We start from the raw sequence: 26,603 nt of genomic DNA, 5'->3' as shown, positions 1-26,603 counted from the left end.
AGTTTGGAGGTTTCTTACAAAAATAAACATACATGGACCATACAGTCCAGGAATTGTGCTCCTTGGTATTTACCCAAAGGAAAACTTATGTTCACACAGATGTTTACAGAAGTTTTATTCATAATTTTGAAAACTTGGCAGCAACCAAGATGCCCTTCAATAGGTGAATGGATAAATAAACTGGGGGATGTTTATGGAATATTATTCAGTACTGAAAAGAAATGAGCTGTCAGGCCATAAAAAGACGTGGAGGAACCTTAAGTGCAGATTACTAAGCGAAAGAAGCCAATCTGATTCCAACTACACAAGATTCTGGAAAAGGCAAAACAGAGGCGGTCAAAAGATCAGTGGTTGTGGCAGGGTTGAGGAGAGAGAGACAAACAGCTGGAGCACAGGGGAGTTTTAGGGCAGCCAGGCTACTCTGTATGATGCTGTAATGGTGGGTTTATGCCATACATTTGTCCAAACCCATAAAATGCACAAGACCAAGAGTGACCCCTTGGGTAAGCTGTATACTTTCCGTGAGGATGTATCAATATAAGGTTATTAGTTGTACCAGATACACAACTATGGTGGGGTTTGTTGCTAATGGGGGAAGCTGTGCCTGTGTGGGGGGCAGAATGTAGATGGGAAATCTCTGTACCTTCCTCTCCATTTTGCTGTGAGTCTAAAACTGCTCTAAAAGATAGTCTTTTTCGGGGCTTCCCTGGTGGCGCAGTGGTTGAGAGTCCGCCTGCCGATGCAGGGGATACGGGTTCGTGCCCTGGTCCGGGAGGATCCCATATGCCGCGGAGTGGCTGGGCCCGTGAGCCATGGCCGCTGAGCCTGCGCGTCCGGAGCCTGTGCTCCGCAACGGGAGAGGCCACAACAGTGAGAGGCCTGTGTACCGCAAAAAAAAAAAAAAAAAAAAGTCTTTTTCAAAAAAAAAAAAAGTTAGCAGTTTTTAGCTTGCTAATGCAAGAGCGTGGCTTGTGTTTAAAACCTGAAGTAGCAGGAAAAAGTAGAAGCATCACCTTGGTAATGAAGCCTCCTGTGACCATCCCTCTGACCCAGACTTAGCCTGGGTAGTTTATAAGTGGTATATAAATTATCCTCTTTTACTAAGAGCGACAGAACTGCACACTTGTCATTGTGGCAGGCAACATGCTATGCACTGCACATTAATTATCTCTTTAAAGCTTACAACAGTCCTATGACTTAGGTATTATCTCCATTTAACACATGAGAAACTGAGGCTTAGAGTGGTTAGCAACTTGGGAGAAGTCACAGAACTAGGAAATTTTAGAGCCAAAATTCAAATCCAGGCAGTTGGAAACCAGAGCCTCCATCCTGGACCGAATTATGTGGCTTTGCCTTCCTAGAATCTTCAATCTATTTCCAGATGCTCAGGCAGACCCTCTAGCTCTAAGCAAGGAGAGCCGAGTGAGTTACTGTGCCCATTTTCTTGAGGACAAGGCACCCTGATAACTCACTATGGCGTCCCTGGGGCTCAGAAGGAGGTTGGCTCCTACAAGCACCATTCAAATGCAGCTTCAGCCATCCCTTGTGGGAGGCTGGACGGTTAGGGCATCCATCCACGCATGGCAGCTGGCCCTCTTGGGTTCAGAATTCCACCTGAGGATGTGTGAGCATCGTAAGCTGTTTTTCCTTTTATTGATGCTGGCAATTACCTGAAGAGAGGAAGAAAACTGGAACACTGTTGTGTAACTCTGAAGCATTCCCAAGAGGCACCTCTCAATAAGTAAAACCTGAACCTTTTGCTTGTGTAGCTTTTAAAGGGCCAGAATTATTTGGTTCTGAGAAGATAAGTAAACCCAGCCTAATATCTTCCACATGGACCAAAGAATTAACATTCCTGTGTTGAAAAGAAAATAGAACAAATTATAAAATCTCATCACTTGGGGCTTCCCTCGTGGTGCAGTGGTTGAGAGTCTGCCTGCGGATGCAGGGGACATGGGTTCATGCCCTGGTCCGGGAAGATCCCACATGCCGCGGAGCCGCTGGGCCCGTGAGCCATGGCCGCTGAGCCTGCGCGTCCGGAGCCTGTGCTCCGCATCGGGAGAGGCCACAACAGTGAGAGGCCCGCGTACCGCAAAAAATAACTAAAAAAAAAACCTCATCACTTCTTGAAAGCAACAGACTTGAATGCTCTAAATGATTTTTCTCCAAATGTTAAGATGGAGAAATTTATGATCAACACTTTAGAAAGTAACGCTGTTCATTTTAAATGTGAATTTTATACAGTACTTCTTTACTAAGTTGACATAAGTAAATATTTTTTCCCTCAAACTGTGTACTTACCTTGCATTCTTACAACTTAGCATTGACATTTTAAATTGCTTCTCATGAGGAAGAAGAGCGATCAGCTTTATATCTTTTCCTAATGAGTGGATCATAAGAATCTTAGGTAGGGAGATAAAAAGGAAATTAGCATAAGTTCCTGTTAGTTCAGAATCAGATTGTCTTCTCTGTTTTTTGGAGGTATTGTATTTTGGATTCTTAAGTTATATCACATACTCTTAGCCAAATATATGTACGAGATACATTCTAAAGACAATATATTTGATTGAGCCACCATTAAGATGTCATTTCCCTTCCTCCCTTCCTCTCTCGCTCTCTACCTCTTTGAATACTTTAAATGGCTGAGAGTAAGTTGTGTGCAAGGTTGTTACTGATTAGCTTTTTTTTTTCCCAGCTGGAACTTCTTAATCGGAAAGCTTTATTTCAAAGTAGCAAAGCTAGTCATTAGCACTATTCAATACTAACACTATTGTTGTACATTTAAATTAGTTCATAAAGAATTCATTGTTTATTGTGTACTAAGCTCAGTACTCATGATAACCATGAGTAGGGCCCAGTCTCTATCTTGTAGTTTACAGCCTACCCTAGGAGGAGAGAAGGACTTTCAAGCAATTAACTATGTTGTGTTGGAATCGCAAATGTTCAGCCAAGACCTATATACAAAATATGGTGGTGGCACAGAGAGAAGGGGTTCAGCATTGGAGGGTCAGGAAAGGCTTTGCAGAGAAAGACAAACTAGAACTCAGTCTCATTGGAGAAATGCAGCTTACCAGCTCTACATACAGTGGCATGAAACAGCATGGTGAATTAAAGGCCTGTAAATAGTTTTGTAGTTGAAACTTGTTTTAAAATGTACCCAGGATTTGTTTTAATCAGATGTGGTAAGACACAGACATGGCAATGACAGAAGAAGTTTTTATACTCAGATCCTGAGAAATAGAAGGCACGGCACTGCCACACAGGGCCACGTGGGGAATCACCAGGGTCGGTCTGGAGGCAGAAGGAACAAGGAGAAAGGATGGGCAGAAAGCCTTTTATTATGGTTTCTGTGGGAAGGAATGGGTAAGGTGACTAGTTTGAATAATTTCAAAAAGCTCCAGGAGGTAGGAACTGCCCCTCCTTGGCTGACACTTGTCTCTGGAGTGATTAGGACAGGGGATAGTGGGTTTAATGAGGGAGAGTTTGATAAAGAAGGTGATAAAGTCGGAATGGGTGGGGCATGGGCTACAGGTTGGTTGGTTTGCATATGAAAGGCACATTTGCAGAAGAGTAATTTGCTATGTCTACAAATTGGCTATCCCTGAAAGGGACAGTCTTCCCCTCGTCAGTGAGGCCTCAGATGCTAGAACAGCAAGAATATGGAAAATAAGAATATATAGTTAATAAAAAGCTTAGGAGATGAAGAGGAGGAGGGTGGGTGGTAGTATGTAAAAAAAAAAAACACGAGAGGAGAGACAATAAGGGGTCAGCTCATGGAAGACCTTGATGAGGGTTTGTGCTTCATTGTTATGTAATAAAGAGCGCTTGACAGCTTTTGAGCAATGCAGTAATACCTTCGACCTGCATTTTGGGGTAATTCTTCTGGTCAGCAAAAAGGAAGATTGATTGGAGAGGTATCAAGCCTGGAGATGCGGAAACCAAGCAGGATACTGTTGGAAGTGTTAGTGAGAAAGATGACAAGCAGCTAGAGTAAGGCAGTGGTGGCTGGGATGGAGAGGAGGTGATATATGTGAACAATATTTAGGATGTGGCAATGATAAGTCTCGACTGATACGCTGTGGGAACGAGAGTGGTGAGAGTGGCATCTGCCGACACTCAGGTTTCAGGCGAGTTGTGGTGATGCCACAACCAAGGCAGAGAGAGTGTGAGGTGAGAGGTGTTTGGTGGAGAAGATGAAGACTTCAGTTTGGTACCTGCTGATTTTTCTGGGCTGGAAAGACCCAGGGTAAGTTATTTAGCAGCAGTTGAATTTAAGGGTCTGTAAGAAGTAGTTTTGATCACAGAGTACTGTTTGTGGCAGCTTAGAGATAAAAGGAATTAGAGAGGGAAAGCAAGGCATAGATAGAATACATAACCTTAGAGAGGGGCAAAGAAATGGTTTCCTTTGAAAAAGATCATAAAGGAGGGAACAGAATTTTGAGAGTGCTGTGGGAAAAAATGATCACCAGGATGAAGAGGAAAGCAAGGCTTGAGTGCCATGAGGGGGATACAGATGGATTAGGAGCACAGAGAAGGTTTGCAGTGGTCATCATGGAACCGGAGACACATGGTGAATAGGCCTCCTCCGAGCCAATATCATTCACTGAACCTGTAGTAGTAGCCTTGGCTCCTTGGGCCGAGGTGAGTTTGGAGACTTCAAATGTGTATTGGCTTTAAAATAAGCTGTTGGGTGTTTCAGCACAGCTCAGTCTCCTGAGAGACACAGATGGCAGATTCTAGGTGGATCCAAGCTGATGGTGCTGAGAAATCATGGCTTGAAAAAATAGAATCATCTGGACAAACATGAGCTCTACACTGCAAGGAGAGAAAAAGTGGTTGGGGAGTGGGAGATGAGCTGAGGGAGAAGGAAGGCTCTGAGATCTCGGCATGGTTACGATGAAGTCCAAGGACATGAGGATGTCGAGGGAGGGTTCTGAGGAAGGCTGCTGGAGCCAAGCATATTAGGAAATCGTGAGCTCCGGGCCTCCTGCTCATCCACACAATTCACGGCCTCCTGGATAACGGCAAAGTTCTCAGCGAACAGGGGGCACCAGAGTCGTAGAGAAACCATTTTATCTTTTATCTTTCTCTAAGTGTTGGAATTTAGAATGAAAGTATCCTAACTGGCACATATTTCATCCACAGTTAGAATTATACCTTACCTTACCCTAAGGTTCATTACTTTAAAAAAAAAAAAAAAAAAAGCTTACATGTGGAAACATCATTAGCCTTTTCCTAGCCAATAGGATTCTTTGACTATTTGGTAATCTAGGCTGTTCATCCCAAAGAGTCGTTCAAATACAAGATCCTATTATCTTCTTGTGAAACAGAAACAATGATTACTTTTTCAATTCATTCAGACTGAGAGGTGTTTATTTCCTGGGAGGAGCAGGCAGCCTCCAGGCCATAGAGCCAGGGAAGAGTGGTGCTGATGCTGCCTGTGGGGCTTTGTGATGAAGGAAGAATGAGCCGGTAACTGTAGGAAAACCATCAGCAGTTCAGTGACTCTCACGCCTCCCTGGGCCCCTCTCCCTCTCCTTCCAAATAATGCATCAGCTCTGAGGACAGCATTCCTCCCAGTGGCTGTATGTTTCGAGTTCTAATTCTTTACTCTTATTTTCAAATCTGGTTCTTGACTCTTTTTTTTTTTTTTTTTTTTTTTTGATGCTATGTGGGCCTCTCACTGTTGTGGCCTCTCCCGTTGCGGAGCACAGGCTCCGGACACGCAGGCTCAGTGGCCATGGCTCACGGGCCCAGCAGCTCCGCAGCATGTGGGATCTTCCCGGACCGGGGCACGAGCCCGTGTCTCCTGCATTGGCAGGCGGACTCTCAACCACTGCGCCACCGGGGAAGCCCTGGTTCTTGACTCTTGAAGAAGAGGAAGAAAGGAATAGGAATAACAGATGCATAGTGTGTTTTGCTGTGTCTCTGTCCTTTCACTCAAACGTGGGCACACACAGGTTTCTTAATCCTAGGGTAGATTCTGAATGTGTCATAGTGCTGATGATTGACCTTAGAAGATAGCCACCGAGCACTTGCTCGTGGCCTCCTAGCGTGACTTTGGCTCAATAGAATCGTAGCAAAAATACTGTAACGTAGATCACCTGTAGAGGTGCATTTATTCCATTATTATCCTCCTGGACATAAAGAGAATTTGATTGCCTTTCGTACACTCCATATGTGTTGTGTGTGTGTTTTTAAAAAATGTGTTGTCGGGCCTCCCTGGTGGCGCAGTGGTTGAGAGTCCGCCTGCCGATGCAGGGGATACGGGTTCGTGCCCCGGTCTGGGAGGATCCCATATGCCGCGGAGCGGCTGGGCCCGTGAGCCATGGCTGCTGAGCCTGCGCATCCGGAGCCTGTGCTCCGCAACGGGAGAGGCCACAACAGTGAGAGGCCCGCATACCACAAAAAAAAAAAAAAAAAAAAAAAAAAAAAAAAAAAAAAAAAAAATGTGTTGTCTGCTGGGGTCATTTTAGCATTGAGAAATAGTAATAAAATTAAGATGGTACTAAATCAACTTCAAAAAGAACTATTTTGGAAATGCGCTATTAAGATTTTTCCTTGCATAAATTAATTTTTTGGTCATTTTGGTGGACTTTTTTATTGATACTGTTATTTATATGTAATGCAGTAGAAGTTGTTTCTGTGGATGCCAGGCTTGATCTCAAGTGCACGTTTTCCTTTACTTCTCAAACGCAGCTACCAGTATCCACGTGCCTGGTACCAATATTTAAAAAGACACTACACAGGCAAAGCCATCTGTCCGTCCACTGGCAAGCATGATGTTGTTCTAGAGGGATCTCCTAAACGCACAGCTGTACCACATCAGCTCAGACAGCTATCATGATGCCTCCGATGGACTCTGACAGCTCCTCTTATAAATTCTGGTGCGCAGTAAGGTCAGTCAGTTCTAGGGTAGGGCTCCTGTGACCAGGGCTGTGGATGTGATTCCTATTTCGGGCATTTACTCTGGAGGCAGTTAAAGTATACCCACATCCTTTCCTGCTGGCTAGCCAAATGGGGAGACAGCCGCTTGCAACAGTGGTTGAATGAACATGTGTGGTTGCCCATTCCTAGTCCTATAGCTCCTAGGGATGTGTGTCTTCCGGGAGTTTGATAGCATCATCTGATCTTGTATTCATCATCAGATGAGAATGACTGTCTTTAGTATGAATGATAGTGTTGTCTACTCTGGCTGAGAGACTGTGACCGCGGGCTTTAGTTCTACTTAAACAACACTCTGTCTAACTGACCAGAGTTTAAGAACTGACATGCTTTTGGCAGAGGGGGACAACCTTAGTCCCATCCTAACTTTGTTATTTTTACTCTTCTTATGTTCTCCGGGAATACTAATGGGAGACTAAGGGTACTAAAGGACAGAAACAGATGCCTTCAGTAGCTGCTCCAGGATAGAGGGGGTGGGAATGGCAGGGTCCTCACCTTCTTCCTGCAGCAAACTCCAGCGAGCGCTGTCATGCGCCCCCTACACAGGAGAGTGGTGTCATCTAGTCTGAGCCCACAGAGGCTTTCAGACCTGTGCTCACTTTCACTGAGAAAGTGGGTGGCATAGCTTGGAGAAGAGAAAATAGATTGTTACAAGAATAGGCTTTAAAAATAGAGTTCAGGTTTACTTTTTTCAGAAATTGACCATAACCAGTCATAAATCATGTTGGAGACTCTGGAAATGATTATCATTCATCTTGGCCTAAACTCCTTTGGAGGAGACGCCACATTTTAACCGTTTCATAATGTGTAGCACATGCTTACAGTATTCTATAATTTATTCTCTATTACAGACTATTTAAGATACACTACCCCCTCCCCATCCTGCCCACAAAGCAGAATAAAGAAGACAAAGGCAGCTGATTGCTAGAGAAAAATGGCCCGTGCACAGACGTTGCCTGATGAATTCTCATTGAATAAATGATGTAAAGCAAAAAGAAAAGTCTAGCAGAAACATGAATAGTTGAACATTTTCACCAATGTGAACCAACACAAACCTCTGATAAATGACCTACTCGATTTTATATTAGTAATACCAAACAACCTATGCACCACAGTTAATCGTGTATAAAGTATTTTCACAGCTGTTCTTGCATCACATGCAGTGAAGGAAGACAAAGTTGCATGGTCTGAAATGGATTCTTACCCTCTTCCTGCAAATGACACTTGTCCTGCTGAGATGTGCCAGTCCCTTGAATAAGATCAGCTCTTCCCCCTCACCTTTTCCTTGCTAGGTCCCTGACTCTGACTTGAGAGGAGCTAGGAGTGTCCGACCTGAGGTTTGCACATCTGCCACCATCTGTGGGGGCACACACACCGTCTTTTATTGCTGGCATGTGATGAAGTTACCCTCCAAGGACTCTGCTTTCTCCCAGGGCTGCCCAGTGATCTGTGTAGTGAGTGATCCTTTTCTCTCTCGCAGCTGCGGTGGTTTTCTGGTTTGCTGCGAGGAGTACAGGAGGTACATTCTTTTAGGGACTGGGGAACATTTAATGGTGGTCAAATTACTGACGGGGTTTGAATAAAGACTGCTTTCAAACTGTCGACATTCCATTTCCCTTGATGGTTGTTGATACGGAGTGAGTCATCTTCAGCTTGTAGACGGTGAGAATGTTGAGATCTTTCTGTTTATGTTTTCCAGATGCTCAACAGGCCTTGTGATTGGTGAGTTGCTCTCAATGACCAGGGCTGGTTCTGTAGGGGGGTGGGAGGGGGTGCAGCACCGAGAGCAAATCGTCACCACCATTCTCTCTCTATGTCCTGGGGAATTTTATTTTTAACTGAGTCAACTGATGTTTCCTGCAGCTATAAGAGGGACCGTATTTAAAATTTTTAATCACAACCTCCGCCCACAGAAATTATCTATTACATTGTCCTCAGGAGACAACACTGCCTTTCTTTGTTTTTCACTTTTTAAATTTTTCACGTGGGGATGCTTATGTTAACACTGTTCCCACACCCGCTCCTGTTTCCACATTTCTTCACTTGAGTCACAGATAAGTAGGCATTTCCGGAATTATCATATTGGTGAACTACATTATTCCCCCAATATTGAAATCTTTCAAGGAAGCTACCTTGCTTTCTCTTGAGGTTCTCTTTGTTTGTTTGTTTGGATAACTACTTGTATGTTCATCTTAGACAAGGCGTTTAATACTGGTTTTGTGTCTCTTGTTATGAGTCAGAAGTTCTAGGTGATTAAAGCCAAATCAGAAAATGCTTCTGTGTAGCCTATTAATGTGAATAACATGCAAACGGGGGGAAGACCTGTTTGAGAATTTTCAGAACAGGAATTTGGTCCAGCAAACATGAAGAGTGTACCTGCCAAATCCCTGCCAGTGTGCTTGGTACGTGAATATTCAGTACCCAGAAGTGGTAATTGCTTCCCTGGATAGTATCAGACCACTCTACAGAAGACTTATTTTTCAAACACTTGTTTTAAAATCAATGGTTGAGTAAAATTTTACTTTCTTTTTAATCATCAGAAGCATATCTTCTTTTTTTAAATTTTTATTGGAGTATAGTTGATTTACAGTGTTGTTAGTTTGTGCTGTACAGAAAGTGAATCATTTATACATATACATACATCCACTCTTTTTTTTTTTTTTGCGGTACGCGGGCCTCTCACTGCTGTGGCCTCTCCCGTTGTGGAGCACAGGCTCCGGATGCGCAGGCTCAGTGGCCGTGGCTCACGGGCCCAGCCGCTCCGCGGCATGTGGGATCGTCCCGAACCGGGGCACGAACCCACATCCCCTGCATCGGCAGGCGGACTCTCAACCACTGCGCCACCAGGTCTTTTAGATTCTGTTCCCATATAGGTCATTACAGAGTACTGAGTAGAGTTCCCTGTGCTATACATTAAGTTCTTATTAGTTATCTGTTTTATATATAGTAGTGTGTATATGTCAATCCCAGTCTCCCAGTTTCTCTCTCTCCTCCCCTTCACCCTTGATAACTATGTTTGTTTTCTACATCTGTGACTCTATTTCTGTTTTGTAAATAGGTTCGTTTGTACCATTTTTTTAGATTCCACATATAAGTGATATCATATGATATTTGTCTTTCTCTGTCTGACTTATTTCACTCACTATGACAATCTTTAGGTCCATCCATGTCACTGCAAATGGCGTTGTTTCGTTCTTTTCTATGGCTGAGTAGTATTCCACTATACATATGTACCACATCTTCTTTATCCATTCCTCCGTTGATGGACATTTAGGTTGCTTCTATGTCTTGGCTATTGTAAATAGTGCTGCAATGAACATTAGGGTATATGTATCTTTTCTCCGGGTATATGCCCTGGAGTGGGATTGCTGGATAATATGATAGCTCTATTTTTAGTTTTTTAAGGAACCTTCATACTGTTCTCCATAGTGGCTGTATCGGTTTACATTCTCACCAACAGTGTAGGAGGGTTCCCTTTTCTCCACACCCTCTCGAGCATTTATTGTTGTAGAGTTTTTCATGATGGCCATTCTGACCTCTGTGAGGTGATACCTCACTGTAGTTTTGATTTGCATCAGAAGCATATTTTCTTACGGATGTTCTAAGTAGTCTGTTTACCAGAAGCTACTCTTTCGCTAGTTTACTATAATGCAACAAACTTTGATAGGTTTTTTGATGGTTATATATTTTGTTGGAAAAATTCTACCAATTTATTCAGTATCTAGAAGTTTTAGAAAACAATGTGATTTAGAGCTTCAGCAAATGAGTGGCTAGTGTACATTTGTTATTTTAAGGCTGCAAATTGAATATTTACATGTTGACATCTAAATTTACCCTGAGAGCTGAAAAACACATCCATTAATAAGGCAAAGCTTATAAAGTTAATGGCACAACAGTATCTCCTTTCTGTAAATGTGCTGTTTGAGAACACATCATTGGACTTACATTAGAACTGATTTCACGTATCAAAGAGTGGTATTGAAATAGGATTCTATTGTATTTTGTTCTAGGTCTTTGTATTTTGCTTTGTAATCCTTTAAAAAAATCTCTCAAAGGCCTTTATATCTTCTCTATCCCTGGACTGTCGTATTCATGTGCATTTCTGTAAGTGTCGGATGATGAGTTCATTTCCATGCACGGACATGTTGATTCTATTTTACTGCACGTGTAGCATCTCATGAGCGCACCCTCAGTGCTTGGCCTTCCACTACACTGAGGGGTGTCTAGAATAATGGACCATTAGGAGCACAGGGCTTTTCCCTTAAGGAGTATGATGCAACCGAAGAGGCAGGATAGTTCTAAGTGTGTGAATGCACACATGAACACAATCACTCAGCATGCTAGAAGCTTGATAAACTTCTCCTGGGAGCTCTAAATAACATGGTGACTTTGGCACTGGCCTCTGACTCCCAACTTCTCATTTCTCTGATGAGATAGGCTAAAGGATATAAAAATAAGCAAAAACTTACAAGCTAGAAAGAATGTCATCATTAGTAAAATGATAGCTATCGTTTATTACACTTGCACTATTGTCCAGGCACCCAGCTAAGTGCCTTACGTGCATTATTTCATTAATCCTTCAAAACAACAGCGACAGCTCTCTGGGTTAGGTACTCTGTTAACTTCATATAACTGGAGAAGACCCAGGGGAGTAAAGTAACCAGCCCGAGTGTACATACCTTGGAAGTGGCAGAGTCACTATTCAAATCCTTTTTGTCTGATCTCTGAGCCCACTCTCTCAACTGTTGTACTTCCCATGTCCTGAAAAATAAAGGAATATCTTCTAGGTAGAATGTTTGTGTGACCAGACAGAGGGATGAATGAGGACCGACTGACTCACTTCCTGGATCCCTGTGATGCTCTCTCAGGAGGTGGACCTGTAACGTGCAAAGAGCCAGCCAACTCCTACCTCCTAGGATTTGGAGAGGCGAGGGCAGGCTAAGGGATAGGTAGGGAATTGTCACTTGAAATCCCTCTCTATGTGAAGGAGAAGCATCTGAGAGGAAGGTTGCTGCAACAACCAGAGAGCTGTCTGGGCAATGGGGCCACTGCCTAACATTCTGTCAGGACAGAGGATGCCACAGACGTGCGCTCATGCCTAGTGGACAGGTTCAGCCAAAGAGACTTCTTGTCCTTAACACACAGGCTGGGGGGCACCTAACAGGAGCCCATATGTCTCATGGGGGCTGTGGCTCTGACTTGCTGTCACTCTCAGGTGAAAGCAGCCTTGCGATGTAAATTTGCACCAGTCTGCTCACTGCTCCCGATATTAGAGGAGCCTTTTAATGGCAACTGGCTGGAGAGTCAGGATATTCAGGGAGCTTCTACCTTACCTGCTTATGGATAAACACCAGATCTGGGTTGACTCCTACTGACCCAAAGATGGAGTAAACAGAAAAAAGAAAAGAAAGAGAAAAACCCATAGGGCCTATGAAAGATTTTGCAGCATAGAACAAGGAAGATAACACTTTAAATGCAAAGGAACAACCTACATCTGACAAAAATTATTATGAGAAACGAGTAAATTTTAGAAAGTAATTTTTAGATAGCATCTGCTTTGTGTCTTAAAATTCAAGGAAACATAGGCTCTGAAGTGAGACGGAATGGTGGGTGAGCCAGATTGTGATGGAGAGCTGACTGGCTGGCTGCACAGCTGAGGGGAAGAAAGCAGAGAATGGGGCGTGGATCTTGGAGGCAGATTGCTGGAGTGAGTCCTGGCTGCACCCCTTGTAGCCACACAACCGTAGACAAGCCCCTTGCCCTCTCAGTGCTGCAGTGCTCTTACCTGTAATGGGAGGACAGCGGTACCTACCTAATATGGTCATTACGAGACTTCAAAATGCACTAGGAGAAGTAAAGTATCTATTAGAAGTAAGAGTGAAAAAAATCAGCACTATAAAAACATTGAACCCATGACAAATTTAAGATTTCCCAGAACCCAGAGGAAGGGATTAAAGTGACAAATTAGAGATGAAGATACATGTGTGTAGAACATAGAGAATGGAGATCCACTGGGAGAAAAATTGGTCCTCCTCAGAGAGACTAGGACGAGTAAAATGGTTGCTGTAACCAAGGTGTAGCAGAGTCTTTAGATGAAAAAGCTACATGCCAGGAAAATACCAGCCAACACCAGGAATAATCTTAAATGTTATTTATTAATTTTAAGGTTAGAAAATTGATTTAATCAGGCAGAAAAGCAGGAGGCTTACCTGAAAGGGAGCAAAATCCACCTGGTTGTGGACTTGCTCCTGTGCACTGTTGGATACAGAAGGAGTCTTAGGATACCCCCTAAGAGTGTTTTTACCCAGACAAAGTAAATGTAAGAAGGAAATAGAAGTCATCTTCAGATGAGCAAAGATAGAAAATATTCCCATCCAAAAGCTGCTTGAAAAGTAAATGAACTAAAGATTTACCTAGTTGGGAATAAGCATAAAGATATTAAGTGTGGAAATAATGGTAGGAAAGTGTATGGAGAAGCAGGAAATTGGTTATTCTTATCTTTGGCTGAGGCATCAAAGTGCTTACGAGAATCTTTGTAGACTTACTGATTGTGTTGGGCCAGAGCTGTGTTTGAAGAGTTACATAGATGATTCTGATGAGCAGCTAGGATTGAGAACTACTGCTTCAGCAATTTTAGTCAAGATAAAGTATGTACTGTACAGAGATAATTAGGGAAGTGGGGATATTAACAAAGATTTGTAAGAAGTATCCCTTTATTCTCAAATTTATGGTAATTGATTTGAAAATAGAAAACTATAATATATAAAAGCAAATTTTAATAAAAGATTATTTTCCAATGGCAAGAGTTAATTTTATGAAAAAGTTTTCTTTCCTCAAATGTGTTTTTAATTTATACATAATTTCAATCAGAGGTATCATTGCTTTAATTTTTAGAAGTTGTAAGCCTAAATTTCATCTAGAAGAATAAGCTGGTAGCATAGCAAAGAAATTCGTAGAAACTGATATTGTGAAGGAGGCTTGTCCTTTTGGTGGATAGCATTTAATAATACAAATGAAAACATTTGTACTGGAGAATTATGAATAGGAAGATAAACGAAACAGAATAAAAGATATAAAAAAGACCCAGTACTGTAGAGGTAAGGCAATTCATAATAATAAAAGGATGCTTCTTCACAAAGACATATTATAAATGTGTATGCAACTAATAACAGATCTCAAAATATCTGAAGCAAAAATTGATAGAATTGAAGGGAGAAATAGGCAATTTCATAATCATAGTAGATTTTAATATATCTCTCAGTAGTTGATAGAACAATTAGCAGTTGATAGAGAAAAAGAACATAGATAATATGAACACTATCCACCATTTTAATTAATTGACATTTGTATTCAGTGACCTCAATAGAACTAAATGAGAAAAAAGTAACAATAAGCTATTTGGGAAAATTCCAAATATCTGGAATTTTTTGAAAAAAAAAAAAAAACTTCAGTGTGACAAAGAATCACAAATTTAGAAAATGAATTGAATGGCAGCAAAATACATCAAAATATTTGAAATACAGCTAAAACAATGTTGAGAGGGAAATTGAGAGATTTAAATGCTTGTATTAAAAAGAAGAAAGATCTAAAAATCAATGACCTAAGATTCTACAGTAAGAAACTACAAGGAGGAGAACAAAGTGAACACTAAGTAGAAGGAGATTTTTGTTGTTGTTGTTAAAGATCAGCAATTAAGAAAATACAAAATAGACAACACAGAAAATTAATGAAGCCAAAAGCTGGCTATTGAAAAAAATCAACAAAATTAAATTATTCCTGGCTAAAATGAGCAAGAACAAAAGAACACAAATCACCAATATTAGGAATGAAAAAAAGGATTATCACTATAGATCCTACAGATAGTAAAGTGATATTAAGTGAATACTGTGAACAACTTCAACACCCGAGGGGAAGTGGTCACATTTCTTGAAAAATACAACTTAACAAAATTGATAGAAGAAGAAATAAAAAATAGAAATGGCTCTGTATCTATTTTAAAAATTCATTATTAAAAACCTTCCCCTAAAGAAAACTTCAGACCCCAATGGTTTCACTGGTAAATCCTATCAAACATTCAAAAAATAAATAATACTAATATACACAAAACTTTTCAGAAAATACAGGAGGGGGCATCATGGCCCAACTCATTTTTTGAGGTTGGCGGTATCCTAATCTCCAAACTGACAAAGATTTTTTAAAAAATACAGAAGAAAAACATGGACCAATCTCCCTCATAACTATAGATGCAAAAACACTACTGCTGGTGGGAATAAAATTGGCAAACACCCTCTGACGAGGAATTTGGTAATGTATTTCAAAAGTCTTCATTATGGTGAGGTATGTTCCCTCAATGCCCACTTTCTGGAGAGTTTTTTTGTTTTTTAATTGCAAATAGATGTTGGATTTTGTCAAAAGCTTTTTCTGCATCTACTGAGATGATCATATGGTTTTTATTCAATCTGTTAACGAGGTGTATCACTCTGATTGATTTGTGGATACTGAAAAACCCTTTCATACCGAAATGTTTTTAATTTTTAACCCAGTAATACTACCTCAGTGAATTTTATAAATATTCCCACAGGTTTACCTCCAGGTATGTTAGAACAATTGAAAGCGAAATAAGTGATAAACAATGAGTTTTTTTAGTATGTAAGGGTTCATTTATGGAATACTATTAAAATATTGATATAGATAATTGAAGTGGGAACTGTTTAGCAAACTAAATGAGAAAGTTTGCTTAAAACATATTCCCTTAAGTCCTTGATAGCTATTTTTAGTACGTGCTTGGAAAAAATAAGTTGTAGAGTACCAGGCAAACTTAATAGTAACTACTTTCTGATGATTGAATCATGGATTTTTTTTTCTTTTTCCCTTTTATCATATTTTCCTAAGTTCAGCAAACATGTATTATTTTAAATAAAAAAATAGTTCAAATATGCTTATAGATGTGGATAAACACACTCATTTAGTTTTTTATTAATGTTTAGTAATAGTGCCTCTTTTATGAATTTTAAGATTATTGATTTTTGATATGAAAAGTTTGTTTCTAGTTAAGGGTCATTGAGAATGACTAATCCCAGTAATAGAAGCTATTACTTCTATCAGCCTTAAATAAGTAATTGGTACATGTGGTGTATTGTACTGGTAGTACAGAGACATAAAAGGCATGGTTTTAACTGTCTAGTAGAGGTAAAGATATAGCTAATTGCAGCAATTAACTGCCCAGGGCAGAGTTGGCAGGTCGTTCATCTGTGCTCCAGTTCTGACTGATGTGTGGTGACTGCCTGGAGAGATGTGTTAAGACAAATTGGGAGGCCATTCCTGGATTCAGTTTAAAGTGTGCTGATAGTTTAATAAATGTCTACTCCGAGCAAGGGAGCAGAACAGTGAGGCATTGTGTGCGATTCTTGACCTAGTTAGGCAATAAAGGTAATCTTATTTTTACAGATGAGCGTGGGCCACTGAGATGAGCACCGATGGGTGTGTGCAAGGTGGTAAGTTGCAGGCAAGGTCAACGTAAAGGATTAGGAGATTACTTCTGGCTCTGGCTTCTGTGAAATCAATCCATTTCATAGATTCTGTTAGAATGGTCTACATTTCTGTGAGAAAATTGGTGGTTTATTGAAGTGTGATTTCCAGATTTTAGCCTCAGGAACCAGATAAATCTAAGTCAGTCTTGATATATGATTCACGATATTCATTATGTAAATGTATTCCTGGAGTGACAGTTTCTGCACATCCAGATTATTTTGTCCATGAGCAGGTAGGATGTTATGGCCGCAAGGTTGGGGCATAAGAGTGGGAGGGGAGAGAGCAGGGAAAACTTGCCTCTTCTCTGACATACTCCTCCTGTATTGCAGGGAAGGTCACGTGAGGCCATGACATGCCTTCATTTCTGTGTCCCGTGTATGTCTTGCCACATCTAAGCAATGTCTGAAATGTGTTCACTCAACTGAACTATTTAGACTTTTTGACATTTTATTCTTATTCCAGGAAGTTATATCTTGTTCCTGGCTAGTGAATTTCTAAGCCTTTGTGATCCTTGAAGGGCAGTGACTATCCTCCAAAAGACTGTGTAACTTTCACATAGCTGTTCCCACCCTCTGGGCTCTACTTAACCACTCTGTGTGTGTGTGTGTGTGTGTGTGTGTGTGTGTGTGGTATATGAATGTGTAAACCCACTCCCAGAATATTTCACCCCTCTTAGAGTGAAATTTATTTGCAAGTAGGATTTTTTCCCCTTACTTCTTAGAAGAGCTCGTAATTTTAGTTTCAAAAAAATTTGGGGTCTACTGGAACTTCTTACCACTAAGACAGAGATTTAGAGCTAGATAGATGAATTTTTATGTTGGCTTCTGGGAAAATATGTATTTTCCATCCCTCTTGATTTAGAAGCCAACGGCCTTCCTGATTTTTGAGACCCCTGCTCCCCATATCTACCATTTCAGCCGATGTTTGAAACACAGCCAGAGGCAGATTTCACTCCAGTCCAGTGCAGCCTATTTGTATCTTTGGAACAGCTTTGACCCTTAAACATTCCTTATTATAATGGTGATAATTCTGTTCCTTGGGAATCAGGTAAATAGTTAAATACCTCTTTAAACATGAAATGACTTCAGATATTGAAAGAATGCTATCGTGCTGCTCTAAGTCTTTTTTTTTTTTTTTTTTTTTTTTTTTTTGCGGTACGCGGGCCTCTCACTGTTGTGGCCTCTTCCGTTGTGGAGCACAGGCTCCAGACGCGCAGGCCCAGCGGCCATGGCTCACGGGTCCAGCCGCTCCGCGGCATGTGGGATCTTCCCAGACCGGGGCACGAACCCGTATCCCCTGCATCGGCAGGCGGACTCGCAACCACTGCGCCACCAGGGAAGCCCTCTAAGTCTTTTAAGCATTCCTATTTTCTTTTTATACTCAGTTCTGTTTTCAGGTCCTTTTTCTATTGATCATTCTTTAAATATTTCACCCAGAAGTGAGCCCAGCAGTCCAGGGATTGTCTAGTTCTGACAGCTATTTTCTATTAATTAATGAAGCCTGATGTGGAGTCCTGATTTGAGGTGTGGTGGAGGAACAGTGTTCATTTCATGGTTCAGTCCTTGAATGTAGGATTGATTGCAGCCCCTAAGTGATTTTCATACTTGCCTCTGTGTTTCTACTCAAGAACTGACTCATATTTATTCCTGTGAAAGTCCATCTTGTCAGATTGGGTTCATCATTTCAACCATCCCTCCCTTGCAGTTTTTTTTTTTTTTCTTTTCTTTTTTGCTGTGTTGGGTCTTCGTTTCTGTGCGAGGGCTTTCTCTAGTTGTGGCAAGCGGGGGCCACTCTTCATCGCGGTGCGCGGGCCTCTCACTATCGCGGCCTCTCTTGTTGGGGAGCACAGGCTCCAGACACGCAGGCTCAGTACTTGTGGCTCACGGGCCTAGTTGCTCCGCGGCATGTGGGATCCTCCCAGACCAGGGCTCGAACCCGTGTCCCCTGCATTGGCAGGCAGATTCTCAACCACTGCGCCACCAGGGAAGCCCTCCCTTGCAGTTTTGTATCATTGGCATCCATGACAGTGGCCAATGTGTTGAGTAGGCTGGAGCTGAGGACAGAATTCCTCTGCAGTCTTCTTGCAGTTAGATCTGTATTAATGCTTGTGGGTTTTGGGTTTGGTTTTTTAATTTTTAGGTAGTCAGTGCTTTTTGATAATATGCTTTTGGGGAAAAGCATATTTACAAACGATTTTTCTTATTGAACTGTATTTTGCACTTGCATAAAATCTCTGAAGAATCTTGGGGGAAAAACGCTTAAGTTTGATTACATTATGTTAGTATATGGTCAGTAACAATGAAAGTACCTATAGAGCATATGGAAAGCTGTTAACTACTTAGAATATTGTCATATTTTTGTCTTTCAAACTTTATTTCTTTGTATCGGTTTGAATAGTGTTGTAAACAATACTTATTTTTGAAGCTTTTTCTAGTTTTCCAAAATACTCTAGTCATAATTACAAAATACTTCAGTGAGTAGGCTTTGGAGAAAGACTGCCTAGGTTGAATACCAGCTCCTGTTGAAATGACCTTGGGAGAGTAAGTTAATCTTTCTGAGCGTCAGTCTGCTTGTCTATAAAATGTGAATTTAAAAAGTGGCTATCTTCTGGACTTAGTTTTAGGAGAAAGTGAGTATGAAAACCTAGCAATAAAAAATATGCTCTCAGTAAAAGTTATCTTTTATAAGTATTGATATTTTTTAATTTTACAAAATCATTCCAGCTTTTCATAAGACAAAATAATTTTAGCTACAAGTTTGTCAATATGTTTTAAAATTAATCGGTGATATGCTTTAGTTGTGACTTACAATCCAAGTTGTAGGGTTTTTTTCCTAAGAGGATTACATGCTATAGAAAAAGTTGAATAGCTAAAGTACTTTTCTTTTTATTTTCACTGGTCGGGTCCAACCTACTTCAGTTGATCTTACAAAACAATGAAAGCCAAAAGTAGGAACTCTGTATTGGTCAAATCCTCCATTAATAATGGCCATGTTTTTAATTCTTGCTTGTGATTTTCTCAAGATTCTATAAAGCTTCACATTCTGATGAAATTATATTTTTACTTATCAGTGTAGATGGTTTTAAGAATTTGAGTCTGTTTTCATAATTATAGTTAGCCTGTGTCTTCAAATGACTCATTACCCTGAAATGCATTTCATTCTCAAGTAATTCTGATGCATAAACGAAGAAGTTATCTGCACATTCAGCTCTTCCTTTTTTTTTAAGGATCGGCCTCTTCAAGTGCAGTATGATACACATTTTAAGTCCTTTTTTATTACACAGTCTCCTTAAATATTAATACTTGTATATATTGTTGATCTGCCCTTTTTTGTTGTTGTTGTGGTACACGGGCCTCTCACTGTTGTGGCCTCTCCCGTTGCGGAGCACAGGCTCCGGACGCACAGGCTCAGTGGCCATGGCTCACGGGCCCAGCTGCTCCACGGCATGTGGGATCTTCCCGGACCGGGGCACGAACCCGTGTCCCCCGCATCGGCAGGCGGACTCTCAACCACTGCGCCACCAGGGAAGCCCGATCTGCCCTTTTTAAAAGTAATGTGGTACATTCAAAATTAAGCAATCTGTTACAAAGAAAGATATGCTAAGAAAGGTATACTTCTTACAAGAATGTTACAAGAAATAAACATTAATAGTTGAAAAATGAGAACCCCTGCGTCTAACTTTAAGACAAGGATATAAAAAATGCATGTTGAATATATGTAACATGTATAAATAAATTCCTGTATGGCTATAGAGTAGAATTATTACCTGGCATCTCTTAAAGCAGGGGCCGCCAACCCCCAGGCTGCACAGCAGGAGGTGAGTGAGGGTGAGCAAGTGAAGCTTCATCTGCCACTCCCCGTTGCTCCCATTACTGCCTGAACCATCCATTTTCCCCGCCACCCCCCAGTCCGTGGAAAAATTGTCTTCCACAAAACCAGTCCCTGGTGCCAAAAAGGTTGGGGACCACTGTTTTAAAGCAATAAACATGGGATCGGGGTCAGTTTAATGGAATGCATAAAATCTTTCACATTCATTTTACCTGAGGTTTCCAGGCTTTTAGGAACTTTAAAAGAAAATGAAATCATATTTGTTGTGTATACTCTAGGGGTCCTAGAGACAAATGAGGCTGCTTCATTGATCTCGTTTTGAAAATGAAGGACACCAGGGACAAAGTTGCATAGCTTGTTAGCCCTGCTTCTTCCCTTAAAAGAAGCTAATGTATGTGTCTTGAACTTCGTCATAAAGGTTAAGCGTCAGTCTATATTGGCAAAGCAAATCAGTTGGCAGTTTTATGTTTATGATCCTGTAGACATATAATTATACAACATTTTCAGCAGGAAAAAAATTGCCCACACTTGACAATGCCACAGTTAAAGCTAGTAATTTTAAAATAAAGCCAAAATACAACAAAAAATACCTGCAAAACATTCACAGTAGTAAAAAAACGAAAAAGTATTAAAAATTTTCAGGGGACTTCCCTGGTGGCACAGTGGTTAAGAATCCGCCTGCCAATGCAGGGGACACGGGTTCAAGCCCTGGTCCGGGAGGATCCCACATGCCACGGAGCAACCAAGCCCGTGTGCCGCAACTACTGAGCCTGCGCTCTACAGCCCGCGAGCCACAACTACTGAGCGCAAGTGCCACAACTGATGAGCCCACACACCTAGAGCCCATGCTCCGCAACAAGAGAAGCCACTGCAATGAGAAGCCCGCGCACCACAACAAAGAGTAACCCCCGCTTGCCGCAGCTAGAGAAAGCCCGCGTGCAACGACAAAGACCCAGTACAGCCAAAAATAATAATTTAAAAAATTTTTCAGACCATAAAATCTGTTTAAACTGGAAGTAGTCTATGATATATGTATTTACCTCTTATGTAAAAGTTCGTTTTAACCCATTTATCAAAAGTTCACTCTGATTTAAGAACAACTTGTGTGGTTAAGAAATGGCTTGAGGGCTTCCCTGGTGGCACAGTGGTTGAGAGTCCGCCTGCCGATGCAGGGGACACGGGTTCGTGCCCTGGTCAGGGAATATCCCACATGCCGCGGAGCGGCTGGGCCCGTGAGCCATGGCCGCTGAGCCTGCGCATCCGGAGCCTGTGCTCTGCAACGGGAGAGGCCACAACAGTGAGAGGCCCACGTACCGCAAAAAAAAAAAAAAAAAAAAAAAGAAAGGGCTTGAGTTAGTGTTACAGATATTATACATCATAAAATATGTTGGATGTGTAAGTAGACATCAGGTAATTTTAACTGGTTGTTAAAATGTAAGTTTCCGCAGGGGACCCATAGTGATAAATATTAGTTACTAAAATGAGGACCAAGATGCAAAATTTTCAGAAGACAATTTGAAATCCAGCTTTGACTTTTAAATTCCTTACCCACATTAAGGGTATAAAAAAAACTAATTGTTGGAGATTAAAGAGAGAAAGGTTTTTATGAAAGAGCATTTCTCTGGAGAGAATGCTGTGCATCCCCCCATTTAGTTGCTTTTCCCTTCACCTCAAGAGGAAAGTGCTTCAGCCAGACTACTTAATGACTTACTAGGTTTCTCCTTATTAGGTCTTGGTGCTCTGAGTGGAGGTGGGGCTGAAAAAAGCAGGCATTCTGTGGAAATGACAGAAAGATGGTTGCAGTGGTCATATTGCACTCCCAGATTTTCTTTAAATGAAGATTCAGGATTGTTTCCCACAGACTAGGTTGGGCCATAGGCATCAAAGAGTAGGAATGAGATTGATTCAGATCCTGGTCAGTAGAGAAGTCTGGAGAACATGGGACCTCAGCTGACAAAAAACTGGATTCTAGATACTACAGAAGATATGTATGCAAGGCTGGCTTCATGGGTGTGCAGGCTGTGTGGTCACAAAGGGCCATGCACTTAGAAGGACCCTAGACTTGGTTAAAGGATATGCCGTTACCATCTTGAAATTCTTAATAACTTTTAGCAAAGAGCCCATGTTTTCATTTTGTACTGGGCTCTGCAGGTTATGTCGTCTGTCCTAAATTTATGATTTACATTGGGGAAACTGTAGATGAAGGGTACCCAGCAGTGAGAAGGGGGGTGTGGCTTTCTCAAGCTACCAAGCACTTCATGGGAAAAGAGTAGGCTTTAAGTATTTGCCACACCCAGTTGGTAAGGCTAGTTTCTCGACTGAACCAGTCAGGTAGAATGCTCCTGTTCCTCACCTCCATCTTCATCATCATCCTCTACCTCTGGTCCCTTCCAACCCAGAGAGGACTAAAACAGCTAAGAAGAGGGGGAGAAGATTGGATAAAAGAGAGGTTTTCTTAAACGCTTCCTTCCCAGGTGCAGATCTTAGCTGGGGAAGGGAAGCCATCATACCACTGAAGTTGGATATTCTAATAACCAAATTGAGACTTTTATATTTTAAGGTGACTATAGGAATTGTATTAGATAAAAGTAATTAGAAAAACCATGGGGGCTATCCCAAGTTTTCATCCAGAGGTGTGGGATGAACTACTACATTGAATAAAAATTAATAGAAAAGTGAAGGACAGAATGAAATTGCTTTTGTAATTGCATCTCTGAAGTGATACTTATTCAGCTTATTGATTACATAGTTGAATTTGAAGAATCTAGAAATACGAAATGCTTTTTGATTCATAAACCACTTTGACTTTTAAGTGTAAAATGATCCTCTGAAAGCTAGCTTAAATTTATGGTGAAATTGGACTTTTCTTAAATTGTATTTCCTAATCTAATTTGGTAATAAGAAAAGAAACATTAGATTTTCCCAGTTTTGCACTTGTGTTTATCTACTTTTTGGCTTGCTGATAGTGGTCTTAAAATGGAAAAGTTGAGTTAGTCAACGCAGTTGCCTTTAAATTAAGGAAATGTATGTAATATTTCTTTAGAAAGCATGTTTAACATTTTGGACAATTAAGCTTGATTTATTGTAATTTAGTTTTTCCACTGGCAGTGACATAGAATAATTTTTTCTGGTCGCTATTCCAAATGACCTGAGTTAGGAAAATGTTGCTTGTTCTCAATATATTTCTACCGCTATTTTCCATTTTATGCAAAGGCCATTCACTGTAGGCTAATTATAGAAAATTGCATTTAGTGCCAAGTGGAAGTGAAATTTACTTTAACGTTGATGGACTGACATTTAAAATAAAATGAGGCTATGTTCTTTCCTGGGACTCTGTGAACTATATTTTAATGTCCTTCAGTGATGAGAAGACATTTACATCTTCCTAATTTTCTGGAGGTTTTTTTTGTAGTTGGTTACACTTCACAAAATGTGAATATTGTGATTTTTTTTTTTTTTTTTTTTTTTTTTTTTTTTGCAGTACGTGGGCCTCTCACTGTTGTGGCCTCTCCTGTTGCGGAGCACAGGCTCCAGATGCGCAGGCTCAGCGGCCATGGCTCACGGGCCCAGCCGCTCCGCGGCATGTGGGATCTTCCCGGACCGGGGCATGAACCCATGTCCCCTGCATCGGCAGGCAGACTCTCAACCACTGCACCACCAGGGAAGCCCAATATTGTGATTTTTGACATTAAAAAATTCATGAAATATTTTCTTCAAATATTTATAAAATTCTGTCTGTACAAAACTTGGAGATTTATATTTTGTGATTTAACGTGACGAGGATTATGTGTAATGTAAGTTCTATAAACATATTATTTTGTTTTTGAATTTTTGCTAAAAGTTATTTTGTTGTTGATATTTTTTATTTTACTCTAAATGAGAAAAGACTGTATCTAAAATTCAGATCCTTGAAGGAGTAGGTGTCATGGGAAAAAAAAACTGTATTTGCAGCTTTTGTAATTTAAAAGACAATATTCCAAAGGAAGAAAATTTGAAAGTAGATTGAGTGGCATGGCAGGCTGGTCAAGGGTTTGGGGTCACAGTCCCCTTACCTCTCACTCACCACCTGACATCACACGTAAGCTATTACTCATGACAGTTGTGAATACCATTTGGAGCAGTAATCACAGAACCTTCATATAAATAGTCTTCTGTATATTTTCATTTCTTTCTTGAATACATTCCTCTGATTTTGTTCTAGGCTCGCAGGAAGGAGGTATTTATCCAGGAACGGTATGGGAGATTTAATTTAAATGACCCATTCCTGGCACTGCAGAGAGACTATGAAGCAGGTGCTGGCGATAAAGAGAAGAAGCCAGTTTGTACCAACCCCCTCTCCATCCTCGAAGCAGTCATGGCCCACTGCAGAAAAATGCAAGAAAGGATGTCCACACAACTGGCTGCTGCTGAGAGCAGACAAAAGAAGGTATTGAGACTTTCAAACAATTCTTTTCCCCATAACACAGTGTAGAATGAAGAGACCATCTCTGAGGTTGTTTTGTTCTTAAATATTTTCAAGAAGAGTTGGGATAAGGACTTAGAAATTCAAACTACTGACAAATTCTGGTGGCCCTTCTCAAATGTAACTCAAAATATAACACTAAATCATAAAAGAAGTATGACAAATTATGTTTCCCATAATGTTTACTGTGATGCTTTCATTAAAATAATGGATTTTTTTTGGGGGGGTGGATTTCCCTTTCCTAGTGCCCTAAGACATGCTTAACTGTTAGATGAGTCATCCAGTAATGCAACCAGGACTGATCATATGGTGGCATCCCCAACTTAGTTTATCCAGCTTTTGTCTCCAGTATTTCTTTGCAACTAGAAATTATTTTTTTTTTTGAAAATGAAAATAGTTTGAGAATAGAATGAAAGTTTGCATAGTATATGCAATCTCACAGCATGTCATCTTGAAGTTCTGGTTCATCTCAGACTCACCTCTGGGGTCTGATGGTGTGTCTGCTGCAGACCTCCAGGCTCCTACTCACATGTGTTTCATTTAAACCAGCCTCCTCCCCCCTCCTCACCTCCCGCACCACACACATACATATTATTGCACATGAACACGTGCTTCAAAGATTCCTAAGTGATAAAGGCTTACTGCGATCAGCCATAAGGAGATAGAAGTTTAAATTTTGTCCCTCCAATATGCTGCTGAGACTACTGATTCCCTTTATTAGAAAAGAGAGTGAGGAAATCAGAGAAGGTAGTGATGTCTGATTACTAGAATTAAAAGTAACATGTTCTTCCAACCATTATTAAAGCATAAATTAAAATGTTTCTTCTGTTTGTCCTTTTCAGAGAACTTACTATAGCTCACATTTAACACCTGGTTAACAATTAACCTGAATGCACTATACTGTATAAATGTCTATGATACTGTCATTGAATGTGTACGCTTTCTCCCTGTAATTGTATCCTTGCATTAACCTATATATGCCAGTGTTCTGGTATAGGTGTTGAATAAAAGCAAACCTTTTGCTCAGTATGCCACAGGGTAGAAAACTAAAGCACTGGGTAAAATAGTAAAGAATAGAAGGCCTTCCCTGCATGGGAGACTGAATCACACAATTTTACACTGGACTCTGCACACCCTCTACAAAGCCCTGCAGACAACCACCGAGGTCTCTGGAGCTTTTCAAAAATCCTCACAAACCGCATAAGCAAGAGCCACTGTGTTTCCGCTGATGTCACTAAAGCTCATTTGTATGTCTTGGATGAGACACATTTCAATTATGTTCTTAATGTGTCAAATGAGCTTTTTCATAATAAAGTACATCTGCTCGGTTTTATGCTGTGTTATCAAAAATCAAGAAAGTATTTTTTATTGTAGTTTTCGTTCAATACATAAAATGCATGCTTTCCTAAATTTTACTTCTGTTTTGCATTTTATCTATCATTCCTCTTATAAGAGAGAAAAAAAGAAATTCATTTCAAGTTGAGTCAAAGATTTTATTATCTAGTTGATTTTTTTTTAATCAGCTTACATCCTGTTTATTTCTGAATGACTGGGTCATTTCCAACCTGGCTGGAAGTGAAAGGAATTGTTTCTGTCCTAGGGGTCCTGAGAGGCTAGTATGAAATGAGCCAGTGATCTGTCTCCTGCCTATAATGGGGATACAGGGGTCCTTTATGGCCAAATTCACTGGCTGTGCAGTCTCAGTCTGTCCGAGAGGCAGTGCTACCCTTTGTCCCTAAAGGATATTCCATTACGGTAGATTGTAACATGTGAGAAGAGTTACAGTTTGTATCTTATCCCAAGTCTTTATTTATAAAGAAAGTATTAGAGCAGCTAA

At 40.7% G+C, this 26,603-nt stretch overlaps 1 protein-coding gene across 5 annotated transcripts in view; it reads left to right on the top strand.

The window, feature by feature from the left end:
• Nucleotides 1-26,603, top strand: part of CTTNBP2 (cortactin binding protein 2) — a gene marked incomplete at both ends in the record, with an annotated part of 160,527 nt that overhangs the window by 38,283 nt on the left and 95,641 nt on the right. For all 5 annotated transcript variants that reach the window (XM_079711406.1, XM_079711405.1, XM_079711404.1 and 2 more), the window contains one exon: nucleotides 24,506-24,730. In XM_079711406.1, the coding sequence (XP_079567532.1) occupies nucleotides 24,506-24,730 (225 nt within the window). The remainder of the gene's footprint in view (nucleotides 1-24,505; nucleotides 24,731-26,603) is intronic.

The sequence above is a fragment of the Hyperoodon ampullatus genome, assembly GCF_949752795.1.
Source record: "Hyperoodon ampullatus genome assembly, chromosome: 9".
NCBI classification, from domain to species: Eukaryota; Metazoa; Chordata; class Mammalia; order Artiodactyla; family Ziphiidae; genus Hyperoodon; species Hyperoodon ampullatus.
Note: the sequence above shows the minus strand (reverse complement) of the source record. Positions and strands in the feature narration are given on the sequence as shown.